General features: G+C 44.6%; 1 protein-coding gene across 1 annotated transcript in view; it reads right to left on the reverse strand.

Moving 5' to 3' along the window:
• Positions 1–1,355: 1,355 nt before the first annotated feature.
• The window catches only part of ARMH1 (armadillo like helical domain containing 1), a gene marked incomplete at its 5' end in the record, with an annotated part of 31,941 nt that continues 11,345 nt past the window's right edge, over positions 1,356–21,951 (reverse strand). Inside the window, 7 exons of the mRNA XM_081307549.1 lie at positions 1,356–1,816; positions 1,891–1,972; positions 2,215–2,292; positions 2,380–2,509; positions 2,631–2,703; positions 2,777–2,899; positions 20,951–21,035. Of these exons, the coding sequence (XP_081163675.1) occupies positions 1,680–1,816; positions 1,891–1,972; positions 2,215–2,292; positions 2,380–2,509; positions 2,631–2,703; positions 2,777–2,899; positions 20,951–21,035 (708 nt within the window). The 3' untranslated portion in view covers positions 1,356–1,679. The remainder of the gene's footprint in view (positions 1,817–1,890; positions 1,973–2,214; positions 2,293–2,379; positions 2,510–2,630; positions 2,704–2,776; positions 2,900–20,950; positions 21,036–21,951) is intronic.

Raw genomic sequence — 21,951 nt, forward strand, 5'->3', positions numbered from 1 at the left:
TTTTGGCCCCTTTTCTATCTCTTAGGCTCCTTTGTCTGGCTCATGAGTTGCTTACCAATTTTTTGTTCTATATTTTAACAGGGATATTTTTTCTTTAGAGGCTCAATTTCTATCTCAAGCCTAAGCAATTAAGTGAGACTCTGCCTTAAAATAAAATAATAAGGGCTGGGTGGGGGTGCAGTTCAGTGATAGAGCACTTGCCTAGCATCCATAAGAGTCTGGGTTCAATCCCAAGCACTATAAAACAAAACAAAACAAAACAAAACTATCCTTTTTTGAGAAGGTGACTTTTATATAAAAAGAGGTGAAGGGAGGTGAGGGAGTTAGCCATGTAGATAACTATCAGGGGTGAGGTCCTAGGCACAGTGGAAGCCAGTATAAAAACTCCAAAGCAAGATCTTGTTTGTCAGAACTAGCCAGGGAGGCCTTTGGTCTGGAGTTGAGTGAAGGAGAGAGAGAAATGGAGACGTAATGGGAGACCAGATCACTTAGGGCCATGTAGACCATAGCAGTGAAATGGGGAGCCTGGCAAGGTTCTGAGCAGAGTGATGACAGAATCTGAAGTTTCAGAGGACCACTCTAGTTGCTGTATTGAAAAGTGAGAGTAAAGAAAGTAACAAAAGAGAGATGACAGTGACTCAGCCTAGGACACTAGAAATGTAGGAGGTGAGATATGGGTTCTGGAGACAGTCAGCAGAACAGATGTGTCAAGGAGAGACTTCAAGGGGCACTCCACTATTTTGTTTTGGGTTAGAGGGGGATGAGTTACCATCAGCTGAAAAGGTAAAGTTGGCCCAGGATTAGAAGTCCAATTTTAATTTAAAATTTTTTTTGGAACTGGGATTAAACCCAGAGGCACTATCTACTGAGCTACATAGCCCTTTTTATTTTCAGACAGGGTTTTGCTAAGTTACCAAGGGCCTTCCTAAATTGCTGAGGGTAGCCTCGAATTTGCAATCCTCCTGCCTCAGCATCCCAAGTTGCTGGGATTACAGGCGTGTGCTATCACACCTGACTAGGAGTCCAATTTTAGACCCAATAAGGTAGAAATGTGGGAGTCATTTGCATATTAATGGTATTTAAGCCGTGACTGGATGAGATCACTGGGATGTAAAAGAGAATGGAGAAGGGGCTCCAGGTTAGAGTCTCACCTCATTCCAACCCAAAAGAGACTGGATTGAAGAAGAGGAGTCAGCAAAAGAGAATAAGAAGCAACCATAGAGGTAGGGAAAAAACAGGTACATATGATGTCTTGGAGGAGGGCGTAGGACTCTATTCAGGCTAGGCCCTTAACTTTTCAGGCTGTTGGTGGCCCTTCTCTCATGGACCTACTATTTGGAATCCTCCTGCATCAGCCTCCTGACTGAGATTACAGGCCTAAGTGGAGTTACCTAACAGGGACCTGATTTTTAACTAGGTAAGCAGAGGTGCTCCAAGCCATCACCATAGCTCTTGCTGATCTCCTCCCCCTTCCACAAGCACACAGAACAGGCAGATATCAAGACTTTTTATTAGACCCTTTTCAGCCAGCAACCTTCCTTCTTTCCCACTGCATGCATAAACCCCAGCCTCCTCTGGAGCCAAGTAGAGTCACCCTGCACTTGACCCCAGATTCCTGCCATCTGTCAGGCTTCCCTGCCACACAACCTTGGCCTTCCTGGTTTGCCACAGCGAGTTTGTTACTCCTTTGATTCCGCCTCCTCATCCTCCTGTGCCTTTGCCTCCGTGAAGTGTGTGATGTAAGTCATCTGATTCAGATCACCAGGGTCAAGTACAACGCTCGAGCTGCTGTTGGGGACTCCATAAAGTTCTAACACTGTGGGCAGCAAAGGTGAGCATGAGCTTGGGTGCCGGCTGTACCTGCACTCCAGGTCCCTGGCTGTTGCTCACCTTTGGCAACATCGACTTCATTGGCTGTCAAGATGTCTGCCTGAATGCTATCTATTTTCGTGTACAAATCCTCACCGTGGATCTGAGGACAGCAATGAGATGGACACAGCTACGGTACCAGGGCAGAGTGTTCTTGAATTGGGCTTGGGCAGAGTGGTGCTGCAGGTGGGGTCAGCTCCCAGCCGGACTGGAAGGGTACTTAGGGGAAAGGGAGAAGCGGAAGGAGAGCCCAACCGGGGGCAACCTAGCCCACTCTGTGTGGGGGGCTGGGTCGGGGTACCATCACGTTCCTACCAACCTGCCAGGCAGGATGGGAGCACTTACAAGGAAGAGCTGGTAGAGTTCCTCCCCCATGGACTTGCGCACGTGCTCCTCCACCACCGGGAAGGTCTGCACGAAAAACTGCAGCCGGCGGGTGGGAGGGGCGCCGTGACCGTGACCGCCAGCGCCCGCACCTCCGCCCTGCAGTCCCCACCGCCGCGGGCTCACCTCCAGCGTGAGGCTGGCCAGCCTCTGGCTGTTGCTGTGGTCCGTGTTGCCCATGGCGGCCATCAGGCTGTGCACCACGCGCATGTGCAGCATCTCCTCAGCTGTGCTCAGGTCTCCGCGCGCCAGAACCCTGGGCAGGGTTATCAGGTTGCTCCGCGAGGTTCTGACTCTCAGGTGCCGCCAGGCATGCAGGCCATCCGCAGCCCCTGGCCTGGCTTTGCTACAGCCACCCCCACCCACTGCCCGCTTACCCAATGGTCTTGGCGGCCGCGGCCTGCTGCAAGAACACTGGCAGGTGGGTGGTAAGCTGGAGAATCGGGGAGACTGGGAGAGCAAGGGGCTGTGAGGAAGGAGCCCCCCTCCCTCCACCAGGCAGCCTCATCCGAGGGGGTCCTACCAGTGAGGATCTTGGGCTGCAGTTTGGACATCTCCTTGACTGATGGTATTAGCAGTGCCACCAGGCCCCTGAGCAGCGACTGGCGCACGTCGTAGTTGACCAGGTCCTTTATCAGCTCAATGGCTGGAGAAGGGCAGAGACAATGGAGAGGCAGGAGGCTACACCCCATCAAAGAGGCTGAGTCCCTTGAATCATCTCACTTCCCTTTACCCTGTCCTCTCTGACAACACTTTCTAGTGCCTTTTACTGCCCAGCACGTCCAGACCTTTGGGGAGCCAGAAAGGTGCCACCTCATTCCTGTCCTCCTGGTTAAAGAGGGGGTTGGGGAGGTCTCACAACTCACAGAGCAACCCAAGGAGGTTGCAAGGATTAGATAGTGAGTTCACTCAGCAAGGAGGCCATAGAGGCTGAGGTTCCACAAAACTGAGCTGCCTTAGGCTTGGAGGAATCTATGGGAAGAGGGCCTGGGTTTTTCTTATTTATTTTTGAGGAACTGGAGCTTGAACCCTGGAGAACTATGCTACTGAGCTACATCCCCAACCCTTTTTAGTTTTTGTTAAGTTGCCCAGGCTGATCTGGAATTAATCCTCCTGTTTTAGCTTCCCAAGTCTGCCTCCAGAATAGCTAGGACTACAGGCAAGTACCATGCAGCCTGGCTGTGCTGGGTAACAGGACAAGGGGTGAGAGAGAGCAAGCAAATGTGTGTGGGTGTGAGGCATCAAATGAGAAGGGGGAGGAATCAAGATAGACAGCATGTAGAGAATCTCTCTAACCATCATGAGCCCTTTGCCTGGCTCATGCCATACAGCATTCCACTGATAGACACCATAATCACTTACCACCATGACTATCATCTCCATTTTACATTTAAGGAAAAAAGGCACAGAGAGGTAAAGCACTTTGCCTAAGTGCACAAGGAGAGATGGAAGCAAATGGAACAAAAAATTTGGTTAGAAAGAAGGAGGGGACTAGAATTTATTGAGGGGAATTTCCTGCCAGGCTTTCCTGGAGATTTCCTAGTCATTCACTCTTTCCAGCACTTGCTTGGCCTTTGACACAACTGCATCTGCACGCCTGTCCTGGCAGGAGCTGCACATGAGTGAATTCGTTTACTCAACCAACCTTCCTTGAGCCTGTACAGGCAAGCCGTTAACAGTATGGTGACAAATGCTATAAAAGGGGTCAGCAGAGGGCTATGGGAACATCTGGGAAGATGGGAGAAGACTGAATATTTTTGTAAGGAAGAGATAGGAGCCATAATGAAGCAGAGCTTCTTTTGGTACCAGGGTGCGTAACCCCTTAGGCACATCCCCAGCTCTTTTTATTTTTAATTTTTTATCTTGAGACAGGGCCTCAGTAAGTTGCTGAGGCAGACTTTGAACTTGTGATCCTTCTGCCTCAGTCTCCTGAACCACTGGATGACAGGCATGTGCCACCATGCCTGACTTTGCCTATTCCTGTGGCTTCATTTCTCTGAATCAGCAAATAGCCTCATTTTGTGTGTGTGTGTGTGCGCATATTTACATTATTTACATATTTATCTTTTATAATTTTTAAATTTAAATGTCTTTTTTATTTCAGTGCTATAGATTGAACCTCAGGCCTTGCACATGCTAGGCAAGTGCTCTATCCCAGAGCTACACCCCAGCCCAAGGGCCAATTTTAAGAGAGCTCTTTAAAGTCGGAACCTCATACTTCTTTGCCAGCTGAGAAATGAACAACACTCTATGAACACTCGCTTTCTATGAGCCAGGCACAACAGAAAGGTGAAGGGATATGACCCTCCCTCCACAGTGGAAGGCACAAGGCACCTGGTGAAGTGACCAGTGAAAGGGACTGCATAGATTGGGTCTCCAAAAGAACTGCTTTCAGCACTCGGCGACTTTATTTGCTTAACTCAAACAAACATATGGTGCCTAATAATGAACATGTGCTGGCAATTTATCACTGTGTCAGGACACCATTATTGCCTGTTATTATCAAAGCAGTGGTCGCTGAGATGGAGGCTCTGAGACTGAGGCAGTCAACATCCCCATCCTGTGATTTGCGCTCTGCACACTCAACTCTCCTATGTGGCTGCTGAACACTGACAGCAGCAAATGCCACAAGAGTGAGGGGGCAGCCTCCTGGTAGACTCTGGCGGGAAGGAGGAGCCATTTTGGACTGGAGCATGCGTCTAAGGAAAGTCACAGAAATGCTGCCAATAGAACCAGCCTGCCTCCACAAACCTGCCCTTGTGCCGGACCCTGGGAGCCCCCATCCATCCTCAGGACCCAGAGCTGTGGGGTACACCAGCTCAATTCCTGAAGCCCCACACAAAGCCCATCTTTTTTTTGTCCTCCCAGGTGGAAAATTCACTCCCAGGTGGAAAATCCTCAAGGATATCCCGTACTACTCCTTCCAGTGTTTGGGGATAATCTGGGAAAGAGTTTTCCAGGGCAGCCCCTTCTCTCTGTGGACTTCCTTGATTCAGAAACAGCTGCTTCATTCAGAAACACTTCTATGTCCTTCCTGCCACTGTTCAGGGCTGCCCCTTTCATCTATGCCTTCCAGGGTAGCCCCTGCAATCCCAGGTACTCATCTGGTTGCTCAGATATGGTTATAATTTGGAATCACAGATCCAGCAACATTGATGAGGAAAAGGGACCAGCCCTGGGAAGGTGCAAAGCACACCTAGCCTCCCTGGCTTTCCCCAAATGATCTCTCTGGACAAAACTGCAGCCTGGCTGCTTGGTGGCCCCAGCTTGCACTGGCTGGTGCTTGAAACTTCCAGATCTTTCTCATTAGTTTTGCTGTAGTTTGGTTACAAAATCTCGTCTTTCCTCTTGAATTAGTGCAGCTCATATTTTGGGTTGGTTTCTCCTTGTGTTTGAATATACTTGATTGTCATCTGCAGTATATCTCTCATTAGCAGCTGGGCTCTATCCAGGCAAAGCTGGTAGCACCTTGTGCCAGGGCACCCTGGGAAAAATGTCTGCTTGTGCTTAACAGAGATCTTCCTGCAGCAAGAAATGACTTGGTGGACATTCAGGGTAGAAATGAATGGATGAGCCAGGCAAGGTGGCACATGCCTGTAATTCCAGGGACTCAGGAGGCTGAGGCAGGATGATCACAAGTTCAAGGACAACCTTGCCAACTTAATGAGATCCTCAGCAACTTAGCAAGACCCTGTCTCAAAACAAAAAATAAAAAAGGCTAGGGATGTAGCTCAGTGGTAAGCTTCCCCTGGGTTCAACCTTTGGTGCCAGGGGGAAAAAAAAGAAAGAAAAAAGAATGAATGAGAGGGCTGGGCATGTAGCTCAGTGGTAAAGCACTTTTTTAGCATATGTGAGGCTCTGGGTCTGATCTCCAGTACCACAAAAGAAAAAAGAAAAAGATCTAGAAATGAATGGACAAAGATATTTTTATGGAATTTCCTTGTTCACAAAGCATTTTCTGGCCACGCAGGCCCAAGTACTTCAGAAGACAAATATCTACTTCTGCCTATTCAGTTTATACTATGTACCATTTGGAGCTCCTTGGAAAAAATGAAGATTTACTCACTGAATCATTTCTGATTGAGTTTTTAAATTCACAGCTGTCACTGTTTACCCCCACAGTGAAAGTGCTAGTCCCTGTCCAATGCTCTACAAGAACCACAGTCATGGGGCTGGGGATGTGGCTCAAGCGGTAGCGCGCTTGCCTGGCATGCGTGCAGCCCAGGTTCAATCCTTAGCACCACATACAAACAAAGATGTTGTGTCCACTGAAAAATAAATATTGAAATTCTCTCTCTCTCTCTTAAAAAAAAAGAACCACAGTCATTATAACTCTTCAGATGTGCAAGTGGCTAAGCATAGCAGATTCATTCAGAAAGCAAGGGTACAAAAGACTACCATCTTTGAGAGGTTTGCTTAAAGCCTATGGTGCTGATTATACCCAACTGTCCTAAACTTAAGTTGTCACTGACTTATTCATTGATTCATTAATTTAACCACTGAAATACTTATTGAGGATCTCCTCTATGCTAGGGCTGTGAAGAAGACCAAGATACAATCCCTGCTCTTAGGGCATCTCATAGTAATTTGGGTACCAGTAAGGAAACTGACATTTGTGATACAGTGTTATAAGAAGCCCGGTTGGTTGGTAGGGATGTGGGGAGGGGAGTGGAGAATCAGGAGGTTTTCTTGTAGAAGGTGATGCTTGAGTTGAGAAAGTCATGAGGAGAAGGGAGGGGATGGAATGTGGTAAGTGCATGTGGGATAGTGTTTTGTCACATTTGTGACCAGGCAAGGAAGGGAGGTCTGGCTGGGATACAAGGTGTCCAGTCATGGGATAAGAGTTAAGCCCGTGGAGGTAGGCCAGCCCCAGCTTCTGAAGGGCTTTGCATGTGCCAATAACGCTATAGGGCAGACATTTTTTTTCCATTTAAAAGGAAACAAAAAGTTGAACAGCTTGCCACATCAAATAGCTAAGTAGCTTAATGATAGAGCACTTACCTAGCATGCACGAGGCCCTGGGTGTAATCCTCAGCATCACACACACACACACACACATAAAAAAAAAAAAAAAAAAAAAAACCAGATTCTGATTCTAAAGTCCATATTTACTACCTCTACTATGCTCTACTGGTCTACTGTGTTGGTAGATTAGAAGTAGACTGTGTGTGGGAACCATGCTGGAAAGATGGTCATCAGGTTAGAGGCCAGTGCAGGTGAGCAATGCAAAGATCTGAATTGCAGCAGTAGAGACCGAATTGCAGCAGGAGGACCAGATTTGAATGACCCTGAGTTGACAGGTGCTGCTGGGCAGTGGTGGTGCGCGCTTTTAAGCCCAGCAACTCGGGAAGTGAGGCGGGAGGATTGCAAGTTCCAGGCCACCCTCAGCAATTTAGTGAGGCCTGGTCTCAAAATAAAATAATAAAAAGATCTGGATGTAGTTGGACACTGGTAATGTCCCTGATACCAGTACCACACACACACAAAAAAAAAATCGACTGGTGCTATGGTTTGAACATGGTTTGTTTCTACTAAAACTCACATGGAGATTTAATTTCTCAAAGTAACAGTACTGAAAAGTGCTGGTATTTTTTTTTTTTGTACCGAGGATTGAACTGGGGTGCTTAACTACTGAGCCATATCCCCAGCCCTTTTATATTTTATTTAGAGACAGGGTCTCACTGAGTTGCTGAGGGCCTCTCTAAGTTGCTGAGGCTGGCCTGGAACTTGCAATCCCTCTGCCTCAGCCTCCTGAGCCACTGGGATTTTTAAGGGGTGGAGCCTAAGTGGGAGGTGATTGGGTTGTTATGGAATTAATGCTGTGGTCTCATGGAGTGGTTTAGTCCCCACAAGAACAGTTGTTATGAATGAGTGAGCCTGGCTTCTGTCGGCATTTTTGCTTCCTTTCTCCATGTGACATCTGTCTCTCACACACTCTCGCACCACATGATGCTATCTGCTATGAGGCCTTTATCAGAAGCTGACGTTGACACCATGCTGCTCTTGGGCCTCCAAAACTGTGAGTTAAGTAGACCACTTTTTCTTTAGAAATTACCCATCCTCAGTATTTTGTCATAGCAACATGAAATGAACTAAGACAACTAACTGATCTTGTTAGAAGTTGGTTGAAGGTGAGAAGCAGGAAGAGATGGCAATTATCCACATCTTAAGCCTGGGTGGCTTAAAATCTCAGTGCTTTGCACTGAGATTGGGACCTTGAGGGAAAGAAATGCTTTGGAGCTGGAATATCAGGAGTCAGGTTCGAAATATGGTTGGTGACATCCAAGGGCAGATAATCAGAAGGCAAGTGGCAACATAGGTATGGAATTTTGTAGAGTAGTCTGACATGCAGAGAAGTCATTCAGTCACTGTGTTCTTTGTCCACAAAATGAGTAAAAATGAGAGTCAACAAGCTATGTGATCAGCTTGCTTTGAGGATTAAATGAGTAAAGAGCAAGAACAATACCTAGCACATAATGCACAGTTTATAAATGCTGGCTACCATCGTTTCTATCATTATAGGTGGTAATAAAACTGTGGGCATGAAGAAGAGGTCATAGATAGCAAACAAAGAGAAGGAAGGACCTGGGATTGAAAGCTGAGAGAGAAAAAATATCGACACCTAAGGAGCTGGTAGAGAGAGAGGAATGTAAAGACTGAGAAGCAGTTTCCAGATGTAGGAGGAAGCCAGGAGAGTGCAGTGCTGTGAAGGAAGAGATGACAGTTTTTGAGGAGGAGAGTGTGATCAGAAGGGTTTGAGCATTTTTTTTTTTAAGAAGTATTTTTTAATATTTATTTTTTTTAGTTCTCGGCGGACACAACATCTTTGTTGGTATGTGGTGCTGAGGATCGAACCCGGGTCGCACGCATGCCAGGCGAGCGCGCTACCGCTTGAGCCACATCCCCAGCCCGGGTTTGAGCATTTGAGAGTTCATGTCTGGTGAAGCTAAGAATTCATTCACCAACAGTGATTGAGAATGTGCTGGTACAGTGCTAGTGCCGAGGAAGCAGTGGTTCACAATCCAGATGCAGGGCACTTGCCACTCACACTCCATGGAAACTTGAGTGCAAGAGGAAAAACTTATTGCTCCAATTCAAAGAGGGACTATGGAGTCCATTGTCTGTCAGCACCAGAAGAAACTTCGATGCTCACCCGTGCAATCCCTCAGTGAATAGATGAAGAAATCAACAAATGACTTGCTCAGGAGATCACAGTGAACAGGAGACAGAGCTGTAGCAGCTGGCTTAGTATTCCTTTGGCAGAGGAGCCTTAAAATGGCACAGCATCTGGGGACTATGGGTATTCCTTTTGTTTTGGATTGAACCCAAGGTCACTTAACCACTGAGCCACATTTCCAGCCTTTTTTTATTTAGATGTTGAGACACAATCTTGCTAAGTTGCTAAGTCTGGCCTCAAACTGCCTCAGCCTCCAGAACTGCTGAACCAGTGCCATAAGACCCAGCACTTGATACCTCTCTTTTTGATTGTGAAAGATATTTTCACAAGAAAAAGAGGTTGGAAGTCTGACACCTGGTCAGACAGAAAACATCACAGGTGGCTCTTGCCTGGGAGACTTTTTCTGCATAAACAGAAAACCCTTGCTTTCTATCTGCCTCCTCCCTTCAATGTTCCATAACTTGCTATCATTCCCTTCCCCTCATAGCCATGGGCCACGCCACTCTTCCTTTCTTTAGTTCTATATAAGGTTCAGCCATCTTGTGCATGGCTCCGGTGTTTAGGCATTTAATAAGATTCATGGGTTTTCCCTGTTAATCTGTGTATTGTCATTTCATTTTATAAACTGAGATTATTGAACATATAGAGAGAATGGAGTAAATTTAGAAGTTGGCTACACATGCAGCCATTTCCAAGACGCTCCCAGTGCTGTTGAGATTTGTTCTATACTAATTCTTTTCTACTAGAGCCTTGGAAAACTAGTGTCCTGTTTCTTACTGTGCATTTCCAGACAAGACTGCCACCTACTGGTGACATGTGAGAACTGCACCTCCACAGAGGTTTGCCTTCTTTTCTAGCAGGACACCAGTAAGAATGTTTGGTATGTTGCACTTCCAGACCAACTATATTCTATATCTGATTCCTGTGTGTTCTGCTTTGTCTTTCACCATATCCTGTCTAGAGCCCAATCTTGAAACATGAAAAGTATTTTTTAAAGCTAGGGTGGTGGTATGTGCTTGTATTTCCGGTTACTCTGGAGGCTGAGGCAAGTTCAAAGCCAGCCTCAGTAACTTAGCAAGACCCTCAGCAACATATCAGGACCCTGTCTCAACATACAAAAAATAAAATTAAATTAAATTAAAATGGGATGGGGATATATCTCAGTGGCTTAGCACCCCTGGGTTCAATGCCCAGTATTTAAATCAGCAAATAAACAAACAAATATTAAAAATTTTTAAAACTCTCTTTTGGTGTTATAGCTTTGTGACTGTGATTCAGTGGAGTTACACAGGACAGGTGGCCTCTTACACAGCAGGAAGGGATGAAACTGCTGTCATGTCAGTTCAGAGGAGCAAAGCAAAGGTCCAAGGTTCTTTGAGGCCAAAGCTCCTATGGTTCATGCTTAATCCGAGAAAGGCACAAAGCAAGAAACATAATTGTTAAAAAATGGTTTACTGTAATATTAATGCAGTTGTCTGTCCTTAGGGTTTTTTTATTTTTTTTATTTTTGCAGTGCTGGGGATTGAACTTAGGGCATGCTAGGCAAGCACTCTGCCATTGAGCTACTTCCCCAGCTATCTTTAGGTTTTGTCTGCTTCTCAAAATTGGTAAAAATGAAGAAAGCCCTGTTCTGCTAACACTTGAGGGGAAGGATGCTGTGGTGGTGAGGTGGCGGCCCAGGAGCCAGATTGCCTGGGTGTGACTTACAACTTACACACTTATAGTTTTGAGACTTTGGACAGGCCATTTAATTGCTCTGTGCTTCAGTTTCCTCATCTGTAAATTGGGGATAAAAACAGTACCTACTTCATTCAGTTGTTCTGAGGATTGTATGAGATGATTAAAGAGCTTAGAACAGTGCTTGGCCTATGGTCATCTGGGTCATCTTAGTGGCAATTACTAATTATGACTATTATTTCTAACGTATCAAATCTCCATGAGAGAAGGGGCCGTGTTTCCTTTGTTACTAGACATTTCAGTGCCCATCTTCGTGTCAACTCCTGTGGAATAGATAAATGAATATATGAGAAACTTAAATCATTCAAAAACCAACCAGTGGAGTAGTTATCAAGTCAGTGAAAAGATGGGGCTGGGGTGTGGCTCAGTGGGAGGGCACTTGCCAAGCATGTATGAAGCCCCAGGTTCAATCCTGGAAAAAAACCCTGCAAAGTCAACTTGCATAATGAGAGGAACCATATATTTGTTAAGTAACTCTCACAACTCAACAACAAAAGGACAAACAACCCAATTTCAAAAAATCGAAAAGGGACTTGACTAGACATTTCTCTAAAGAAGAAATTCAAAAAGAAGAAAACAGGCAGATGAAAAGATGTTCAGCATTCCTATTCATAAGGGAAATGCAATTTTTATCAACTAGGATGCTATAATTTAAAAATCCCCAGATAATAACAAGCATTAGTGAGGATATGGAGAAAGGGGAACCCTCAGGTACCTGTAGTCCCAGCTACTCAGGAGGCAAAGGCAAGAGGATCTCCTGAACCCAGGAATTTGGGGCCAGCCTGAGCAACATAGGAAGACTTTGTCTCAAACAACAACAACAAACAAATTGGCATCCTCATATATTGCTGGTTGGAATATAAAATGGTTCAGCCATTGTGGAAAATGATTTGGCAGATTCCTCAACAAGTTAAAATTTCTGTATTAGCCAGAAATTATACTCATAGGTATACACCCAGAAGGAAAATAGGTATTCAAATACATATACATGCATGTTCATAGCAGCATTATTTACAATAGCTAGAAGGTGAAAAGAGCCCAATTTTCATCATGAATGAAGGAATAAACCAAGTGTGGTATAGCCGTACAGTGGAATATTATTCAACCACAAAAAGGAATGAAGTACTGACAGGAGCTAAAATGTGGAAGTACTTGGAAAACATGCTTAGTGAAAGAAGCCAGACACAAAGTCATGTACTGTATGATTCTATTTATATGAAATGTCCAGAATAGATAAACCCATTGACACAGAACAAAGATTGGTGGTTCCCAGGGGATGAGGAGAGGAGAAGGAGAGTAACTACTTAATGGGTACAGGGTTTCCTTTTGGGGAAATGAAAATGTTTTTGAACTAGATAGAATTTGTAGTTGTACAACATTGTGATTGTACTAAATACCACTTAATTTTTCATTTTAAAATGGTTAATATATATTTTTTTGTACCGGAGATTGAGCCCAGGGTGCTTTACCATTGAGCTATATCCTTAGCCCCACCTTTTTTTAACCTTTATTTTATTTTTATGTGGCACCAAGGATCAAAACCAGTGCCTCACAAGTGCTAGGAAAGCACTCTACCACTGAACCACAACCCCAGCATCCTCAGCCATTTTATTTTTATTTTGAGATAGGCTTGCTAAGCTGCTGAGGCTGGCCTTGAACTTGCAATCCTCCTGCCTCAGCCTTCTGAGTTGTTGGGATTATAGTGTGCACCACCATACTCAGCTAAAATGATTAATTTTATGTTATGTGAATCTCACCTCAATTTTAAAGGTGCTTTTATGAAGAGGTAAACCAAATCTGTGGTTAATTTCAGAACCAAAGCAACTTCCAAAACCAATAACCTAAGGAAAATGAATAATGAGGTTTTTGTCCACTGCCAGAGTCTCCCCAGGCCTTTAAGGGGCAGGAGAAAGACATGTCACACATTCTTGCCCATGTCTGTCCTGTTTGGTCACCAACGTCTCTAGAGGGTTCTACTATGTGAATGCAGTAGCTTGCTTAGCCATTGACCCCACTGCTGTACTTTGGGGTTGATGTATAAAACACAATCATTTCATTAGTAAGTCAAATGAATTCCAAGTTCTAGGTCAATTAGACAAATTTAAAATTCTCTAAATGATCATTTTCCAATTCCACAAACAGTTCCTTTTTACCACAAACTTATTTCTTATACATATTTGTTAAACTTTTAGCAAATTTTATTAGATGGTATGGTGGTTTTCAAATGTGTCCAAGTTTTTCGTATGATTCCTTTTAAGAAGTGGAGCCTAATTTTCCTGGACTAGGAGCTGGATTTAGTGACTGTCTTCTGGTTGACAGAATACAACAGAAGTGACAGTGTGCAACTTCTTTCTATTTTTAATTAATGATTTCTTTTTGTACCAGGGATTGAACCCAGGGGTGCTTAACTACTGAGCTACATCCCCAGCCTTTTTTTATTTTTGTTTTAAAATAAGGGAGACGAGAGGCCAACAAAGGGCAAAGAGCGGGTGCTGGGGCCAGAGGAGTCTGAAGCCCCTAAGAATCCTGAAAATCTGGCTTCTCCCAGATCTTTTAGGACTCATTAGACAACCAATACAGGCTGCAATAAACTTTACAAATATTTAAAGGAAACTTTATCTTCAGTAATTTGGTAAATTGGCCACTCAGCAAATTGATCATTTGGCCAACTGATTTTTGGTAAGTATGCATTTGGCAAACTAATTTACAGTAAATTATTCTGCTTCTAATTAAGTCATACATAGTAATTTTTATGTTCCTTAGGTAATAATTCATTTGTAAAAGATATCAATAGATTTACACACACACACACACACATGCACGCTTACTTTAAATTCCCAAACTAATTCACTAATTTCTTTTTCCAAAATACTTCCAATGCATGAAATTTCTCTTCTCTAGACAGGGAGGCCAATGAGTGGTGACTTCTGCTGTTTGGGATGCTAGTTCTGATTAAGTCCCCACCTACCACTAATTCCTGAAACAGAAATTCTCCTTGGGAGCATTTTTCACTTTAAAACCATTACAAAATGGAGATAAATTCTAGACAGGACTGCTTTGGAGAAGTCCCCCCTTATTTTTGATTTTGGCTCACTTTATGTTCAATGGGATCATTATTAAAAGAATTTCTAAAATTTTAATACTATGCTTAGACATCAGGTGATGTGGGAGCCAGCACACTTTCCCTAGTTATTTCCACTTCAAAGTGAAGAATATGACAAGAATGACAATCAGAATCCCCTGCAGGGGGACTGGAGAGCAGGGTGCCTTCCCTGGATGTGACCCAGTGCTTCTTTCCCTGCCCTTTCTCCTACACAGGTGTGAAGGAGATCTCATTTTTAAGAACCTTGCTCTGGCAGACAAAAATGTTTCAGGAAATTGCATTAAGATATTGAGAAGGGGAAGGAAAAGGAAGCGAGAGAAGCCTATCGCAGGGACAGACATACAGCCATCACCACATGTCTCTCTCAGGTCTGACGTATCCTACCACAGTGGTTTTAAAACTTGTCCACAAAAGTATTTAACCTTCTTCCCATTGAGGTGTTGAGTCTACCTGTTTCCCTAGAATCTGAGCCAGAAGTGATGCTATGGGACTGAGAAGCTAGGTCAAAAAAGGCCCCCTAGGAGCTGGGTTGTGGCTCAGTGGTAGAGCGCTCGTCTAGCACATGTGAGGCCCTGGGTTTGATCCTCAGCACCACATAAAAATGAATAAATAAAATAAAGGCATTGTGTTCATCTACACCTAAAAAATAAATATTAAAAAAAGGCCTCCCAGCTTCACACTAGAACATCTTGGTTGCTCCCTTTTCAAATTTAGCCACCAAGCTATGAGAAGCCAAGGCTACTGAAAGAGGCCACATGCAGGTGCTACCTCCAAGCCTCCAAATGATTCCAGTCTCCTTGTGCTACCCAAGGCCAGGATTTACCTTAGTTGCAGAACTTGGGGCAGGGGGGGCAAAAAGTCAGAAATCAAAATAAATTATAATAAGGTCCTCATAAAAATAAAAAATTGATGAACAACATCTCCTAATGTGAAGTGAAGGTAGGATCAGTACGAGTGTGATATTGAATCCTGAGGCAAAAGGGAAAATCAATGATCCTGATCTTGCTAGCCTCACTCTAGTCCCAGCTATGGCCCCTGCTATCTTCTGAGATGAGGCTCCACACACTGAGGAGGGGAGACAATCCATCTCTGCTGTACCCTGTACAAATCCTTGAATTACAGAATATGTAAGTGTAATAAAATAGTGGTAGTTTTATTGCACTAAATTTGGAGTGGTTTGCTATAAGCAATAGGTCACCAGAAGACCCATCCTCTGCTATAGAGGAATTACCATCTCCTTCCTTCTTCCAAGAAACTTTTCTTTTCCTTCTTCTCCATGCCTTCTTCCTTAGCACTAAGAACTCTTCAGAAATGAAGGGCTGAGTTGGGGATATAGCTCAGTTGGTAAAGTGCTTGCCTTGCATTCACAAGGCCCTGGGTTCAAATCCCCAACATCACAAAAAAGAAATGCAGAGTCACTTTAGACATACAGTCTTTCCTTAACTACCAGCACTGGGCTGAAAAAACTGGGTAAATAATGTTACATGCTGGAGACACCGAGGTGGGGGGTAAGAGGAAAAGGGAAACTTTAGAGAGAGATGTCAGGGAAAGCCTGTCTCAAAGGTGACATCTGAGCTTATATTTGTCCATCAGTCTAAGGTCTTGGAGAAGAATCTTCCGTGCCAGGGCCCTACACATGTGAAGCATGCACTATCCTGCTGAGGGCCATTGCCAAGTAGGAATGATGCATCGAAATTTCCTTGCCAGCGTACCCCATGTTAAATGGACTTGCCTTGGAATTTCGCTGTTGACATTGCATGTAAGGTGACCTTGCTCAAGGACCAGGGCGGATCCGGGTTTAGAGCTGATCAGGTTTGAGGAAGTATCCCGGTCCTTGGGTTTAGGGCGTTCCCGGTTTAAGACAATATGGGTTTTAGGGAAGTTGGAGGTTGAAGATTATTGCTGCTGGAAATAGGGCGTTCCTGCTACCTGAGCTCCCGTTGAGTTCTTGTGAGATTCAGAAAAAAAGTATTAGGAAGAAAGCCTCGTGGAGTAGGTGGATGGGGCGGCAGCAGAACTGGGATTTCCCCAGAACGTGTGTAGAGGCCGGTGTGAGTTCAGGAATAAAGAATTGCTGTTTGAATCTACAAAGCTGTGAGTGGCTCGTGATCTTGTGCCCAGCCAAGACATTGGCACTATCCCACTGATTGTTATCCCCAGTCCCTAATTTGTATCTTTAAAATAATCATTCTGGTTGCAGAAGGAGATCAGATTATAGGGGTCAGAAGTGAGTGGAACCAGGAAGATTGATTAGGAGAGAGGATGGTGGTTTAGATGAGGGCAATCACAGTGGGGAAAGAAAAGCAAAGTGGAAATACTGCCTATAAGACTTGGTAAGGATGGCCTGGGGTGGGAGGTAAGAGAAAGAAGGTGATTTGGTAGTAGTCTTAAAGTTTTTACCTGAGCAATTGGGTTGATGGGTACTGTTTAATGAGATAGAGAATAATAGGAAGAAGAACAGGTTGAGGGAAGAAAATTAGTAGCCATTAATTTGAGATCTCTATTAGAGATATATGGAGACTTCAGGCCAGAGATACAGATCTATATTGTTATATTTATGGTATTTATTGGCATTTATATACTATTCAAAGCCCTTACATTAGACAAAATCACTCAGGGAGCAAGATAAAAAAAAATGTAGATAAAGAGCCAGGCATGATGGTGCATGCCTATAATCCCAGCTACTTGGAAGTCTGAAGTGGGAGCATCACAAGTTCAAGGTCAGCCTGGGCAATTTATCAAGAGCCTGTCTTAAAATAAAAAGTGCTGGGCCAGGCACAGTGGCACACATCTATAATCCCAGTGTCTCAGGAAGCTGAGTCAGGAAGATGGCGAGTCCAAAGTCAGTTTAGCAAGGCCCTAAGCAACTCAGTGAGACCCTGTCTCAAAATAAAAAATAAAAAGGGCTGAAAATGTGTCTCAGTGGTTAAGCATACTGGGTTCAATCCCTGCTACCAAAAATAAATAAATAAATAGATAGATAGATGAATAAAAATAAAAATAAAATGCTGGGGATATAGCTCAGTGGTAGAGCACATTCTTAACAAGTGTGAGGCCCTGAGGGTGGTGGGTGGGGAGTGTAGATAAAGAGATGATAAGTAGGTTGACCCAACAGTCTGGTGGAGAAGTAGGAGAAACTAGTGGGCAGGAGGAAAACAGGGAGAGAGAGCACCACAGAAGCCAACAAATGGCCAAAAGTGTCTATTAGGTCAAGGAGAAAGAAAATGGAAAAATGAAGAGCGGGAGGGGAGGCTGGGGTCAAGGAAGGGTGTACATCTTCAAACACTATAATTGTGCCTGTCTTGGGACCTATGTTTTAAATATTCCTTAGTCCACAGGTTCCCAAGGAGGACTTGGATCAGCCCCAGGGGTTCTTTTTTAAGATGGGGGATGCAGATCACATTTGCACACCAGTGGAGTGCTCTGCCAGAGGAAAAGGGGGAGCTAATGACAGGAGGGAAAGTCCTGGAGGAAATGGGCTTCAAGAGTCTAAGCAAAAGAGGTGGCTGCAAGAGCAACAGGGAAGACACAGGAGCGGGTCAGGGAGGTTGGTAGACCTGGGGGTGGGAAGATGGAGTTCTTGATGCACAGGGGGCAAGGCCATCGGCTGGCCCCTCCATGGCTGACATGCACTGAAGGGTTAACAGACCAGGCCCCTCAGCCTTCCCACCACCTGTTTTCACCTCCACCCTTCCCTGGGGATTAATTCTACTTTCTGTTGCATTCTCAGAGGCAGCAGGCCTCCCCCATGCCCTTCCAGCATAGGAGGTAGAATGGACACCCTCCTTCTGTCATCCTTCTAAACCAGTTATTTTTCTCCTTCTCAAAAGAAACACAAACAAAACCCCAATGCCTGGCAGTCTTTGGCACACCACGGATATTTAATATGTATATAGTCAAAAACCAAAACAAACCCTACCTTACCCTTTTAAGGCCAGTCCACTCACCTATACCATCCACTGCCTTCTCATCACTGCCATCCAGACTCTTCTTGGTCACAGGTTTCTCCTCTACTCTGTTACCATCATCCTGGGGACTTCCCCAAGGTTTTGAAATTTGGTGTCCTCAAACTATGAGAAATTCACCTCGGCTTCTCTCACCCTCTGTTAGAACCACATCTACGGCCCGTCAAACCCTCCTTCCCTGCCTTTGAAGGAAACTACCTGGTCTCTCCCTAACTTCAGCTCTCACTGATGGAGTGAAATAGTTCCCCCTGGTGGACAATGACTACACACACATTCTCTATATTTGGGTTAAACTATTTTGAAGTATTTGATTAAAAAAAAAAAAAGATTAACTCATTCAATCAGCAGACATTTTTTTCTTTTCTGGCGCCCAGTTGCTTAGAATCTTGCTAAGTTGCTGAAGCTGGTGATCCTCCCACTTCAGCCTCTGAGGCCCTGGGATTACAGGCATGTGCCACTGCACCCAGCTCAACCAACATTTCTTTATTTTATTTTTTTATATTTATTTTTTAGTTTTAGGTGGACACAATATCTTTATTTTTATTTTTATGCGGTGTTGAGGATCGAACCCAGCGCCCTGCATGTGCCAGGCGAGTGCGCTAACACTTGAGCCACATCCTCAGCCCCTTTACCTTTTTTAAAAGTTTTTAATCTCATCTTTTATACTTTTATTTATTTATTTATTTTTATGTGGTGCTGAGGATCAACTCCAGTGCCTCACATGTGCCAGGCAAGTGCTCTACCACTGAACTACAACCCCAGCCCCTCAACTGACATTTCTTGAGCACCTGTTATGAGTCTGGGAACATGAAATTATTTTGAGGTACACAGTTTCACTGTTATCACATGAGGTGACATTCAATCCAAAAAGAAGTGACGAAGCTTCATGCTTCCACTGCTTCTATATTTGGGTTATATATACAGTGTTAGTACTTACTGAATAAATGCAGAGGGGCTCTAAACTGAGCCAATAGTGGAAGAGGTCAGAGCCAGTTCCAAATCTGGAGGAGTTCATCAGCATAACTGAAGTTAGACCATTTCTTCATAAATTTATTTAACAAACCTCTATTTGAGTACCCACTGTGTTCTAGACCTTAGCTGAAAAAAGAGATGCATTGGTCCTCATTTTTACCCGGAAGTTGCTCAGAGGTCTGGTCAGAAGGGTACTCAGCAGGGAGCACTAATGCAGTGTGGACGTGCAGCATTCCCTCACCTGCTCAACAAGTATGGGATGGAGGCCAAACACATGCTTGGATGCAAAGATAAAAACCATGGCAGTCCCACCGAAATTGTGCATATCTATGTAAAGGGCAGTTACGGTTTTGGAGATAACTGCTCCAATAGAGGGAGGAACTACTGGTGAGGCCAGGGTGGCAGAGTGGTTTGAAGGGAGGAGTGGGGGTAAAAGGCAGGGTCCAGGAAGGACTTAGAGAAGAAAATGCTTCCCCTGGGAAATAATGGGATGGCTGTGTTGCCAGGTGGAGGTGGTGTGGTAAGCTCTCAGTGCCACCCAGTCTTGTCTTCTTGGGTTTGTTGGATTAAGCTTCCTAACGTGATTCCACTGCCAGGTCACCCTTGGGCTCTAGTGCCAGCAACTCTGCCTCCTGCTGGCTCTGACATTTACTTAGGTCCCTCTACCACTCTACCCCCTTACTGGCAGCTTCTAGGGTGCTCTGCTCCAGTTGGTTATCAGTGAATTTTGACACAGCATTACTTCTCAGCATACAAGGGCTACACCCATACATAGCTGCAGTGGTCAAACACACACAAAATGGATAACACGACTGAAAGGAAAATGACTGACATTCAATTTCAACACTGCCTCTAAAAAAATACTCCAAATGGGATGTCATTCCCCAACCACATCTTGCACTTCCCTGTTTTTATGCCTTTATTTCTACCATTCCCCTTCCCAGAATGCCCTGCTCTGCTCCTTTCTACCTTCCAAAATCCTTTCCGATCTTCAAGGCTTAGTCTAAACACCACCTTCTCAGTGAACTCTTCCTTGACCCTTCTTGTTAAAAACAGAATCCCTTCTCTGAACCATGACAGGAAAAGGAAAGGAAATGAGATTCTTTGAATGCCTTGCATGAATTCTGTGTCAAAAGCATAAGCTTTAGGGTCAGATGGATCTAGTCTGAATCCAGATCTGTGTAATCTTGGGACGCATACTTTACCTCTCTGTGCTTGTATGTGTTATTTTGGAAAACATTTGAAAAACTGTTTCATATCAGGCTTTGTATTCTTATGGTTATTTTAAGAATTAAATGAAATGATGTATGGAAAGTCGCTGGAACATAGAGGCATTCAATACATGAAAACTTATTAATACCATCATTAGTCAATGTAGTTTCTTAGAAGAAGGACATTCCCCAGGTGATTTCTTTTTTTCTTTTTGTGCTGCTGGGGATGGAGGCTCTATACCTCCAGTCCAGGGAAACTTCTGTTCAGAGGGGAAATGCCACATGAGACTGGGAACAAAGGCCAACTCTGGACCCAGGCACATTAAGGCACCATATGGCTGATTTGAAGCATGGAGTATGACTATCATTTTCTAGGTAACTTGCTGATTGGTACTCAACCAGGGTCTTCCATCTGTCAAGGCTATCCAGGATGCTCAGCAACAAGGCTCTTTGTGACTAAGAGATATTGTTCCAGAGGTACTTTACCTAGCTCTCATGCCCACCTTGGGCTACCCAGAGGAGTCCTCCTTACCTTCATACTGGACTTCCAGGTGCATCGTGCCTAGCACCTTCAGCACACAGTCCACGATGCTGGGGTGTGTGGTTCCAATGATGGACTGACAAGACAGACAACAGGAAAGTGTGTATATGTTAGGTCTTATACACCCAGAAGAAACAAAACTCAGACTTCCTAATAGGCAGGTACCTGGGTGAAAGGGGCAGCAAGGGAGACAGCAGTGGTGAGTCACTGGGCCTAGGCCCTCCTAGGAGCATAGAGAAGAGAGGCAGAGATGGGCAGCCAGGAACATACTGAGGATCTGCCCGGGTTACCTTTGAACCCTCAAGCTCAGGACGCACAAAGTCGAAGATAGCTGGCCACCTGATAGAGGTATAGGAACAAGGTCTGTGCTCTTGGCTGGGGAAGGGAGGACACAAGGGAGAGTGGGACTCAACCACGATCTTCTCTTTCGCAGGAACCTCACCCATTACATAATATGAGCAGAATCAATAAATTGCTTCTTTTCTACCTTTTAAAACTTGTCCCATGTTGCCTCTATCAGTTACTGTGAAGACTGAAAGAGACATGGTAAATCAGCTCCTAAAAGTACCTGGTGTGTAGGAGGCACTTATTGGGAGCTGGGAATACTAATGACAACCAGAGACATGTTGCTGCCTCTCCCCCCTCAGCTCATCTTAAGTCTTGGGGATTGGTGTCCCTTCTGTTCTCTTTTGACTTGGTGCATTCTGCCTGGGGATCTTATTTACATCTGTTTCAGTTATCACTTCTCTGCTCATGAAATTTAAACTGACATCTTCATCTTGGGTCTTGCTCTGGAGCTTCAGACCGTTATTTTTCACTGTCCAGTGGGTATTTCTCCCAGCTGTTCTGGGCAGTGATTCTTCAATTGAGCTAGGACTCAGAATCACTTGGGGCATTTAAGAGGAAGAAGCATTACACCAAGGGTAACCTGAGAGCTGTCAAATTCTGTGGGAGAGAGGCTGTGGTTCAGTATTCTTTGAAAAAGTGACCCA

This window comes from Spermophilus citellus (assembly GCF_964194105.1).
Source record: "Spermophilus citellus genome assembly, chromosome: 9".
Lineage (NCBI taxonomy): Eukaryota > Metazoa > Chordata > Mammalia > Rodentia > Sciuridae > Spermophilus > Spermophilus citellus.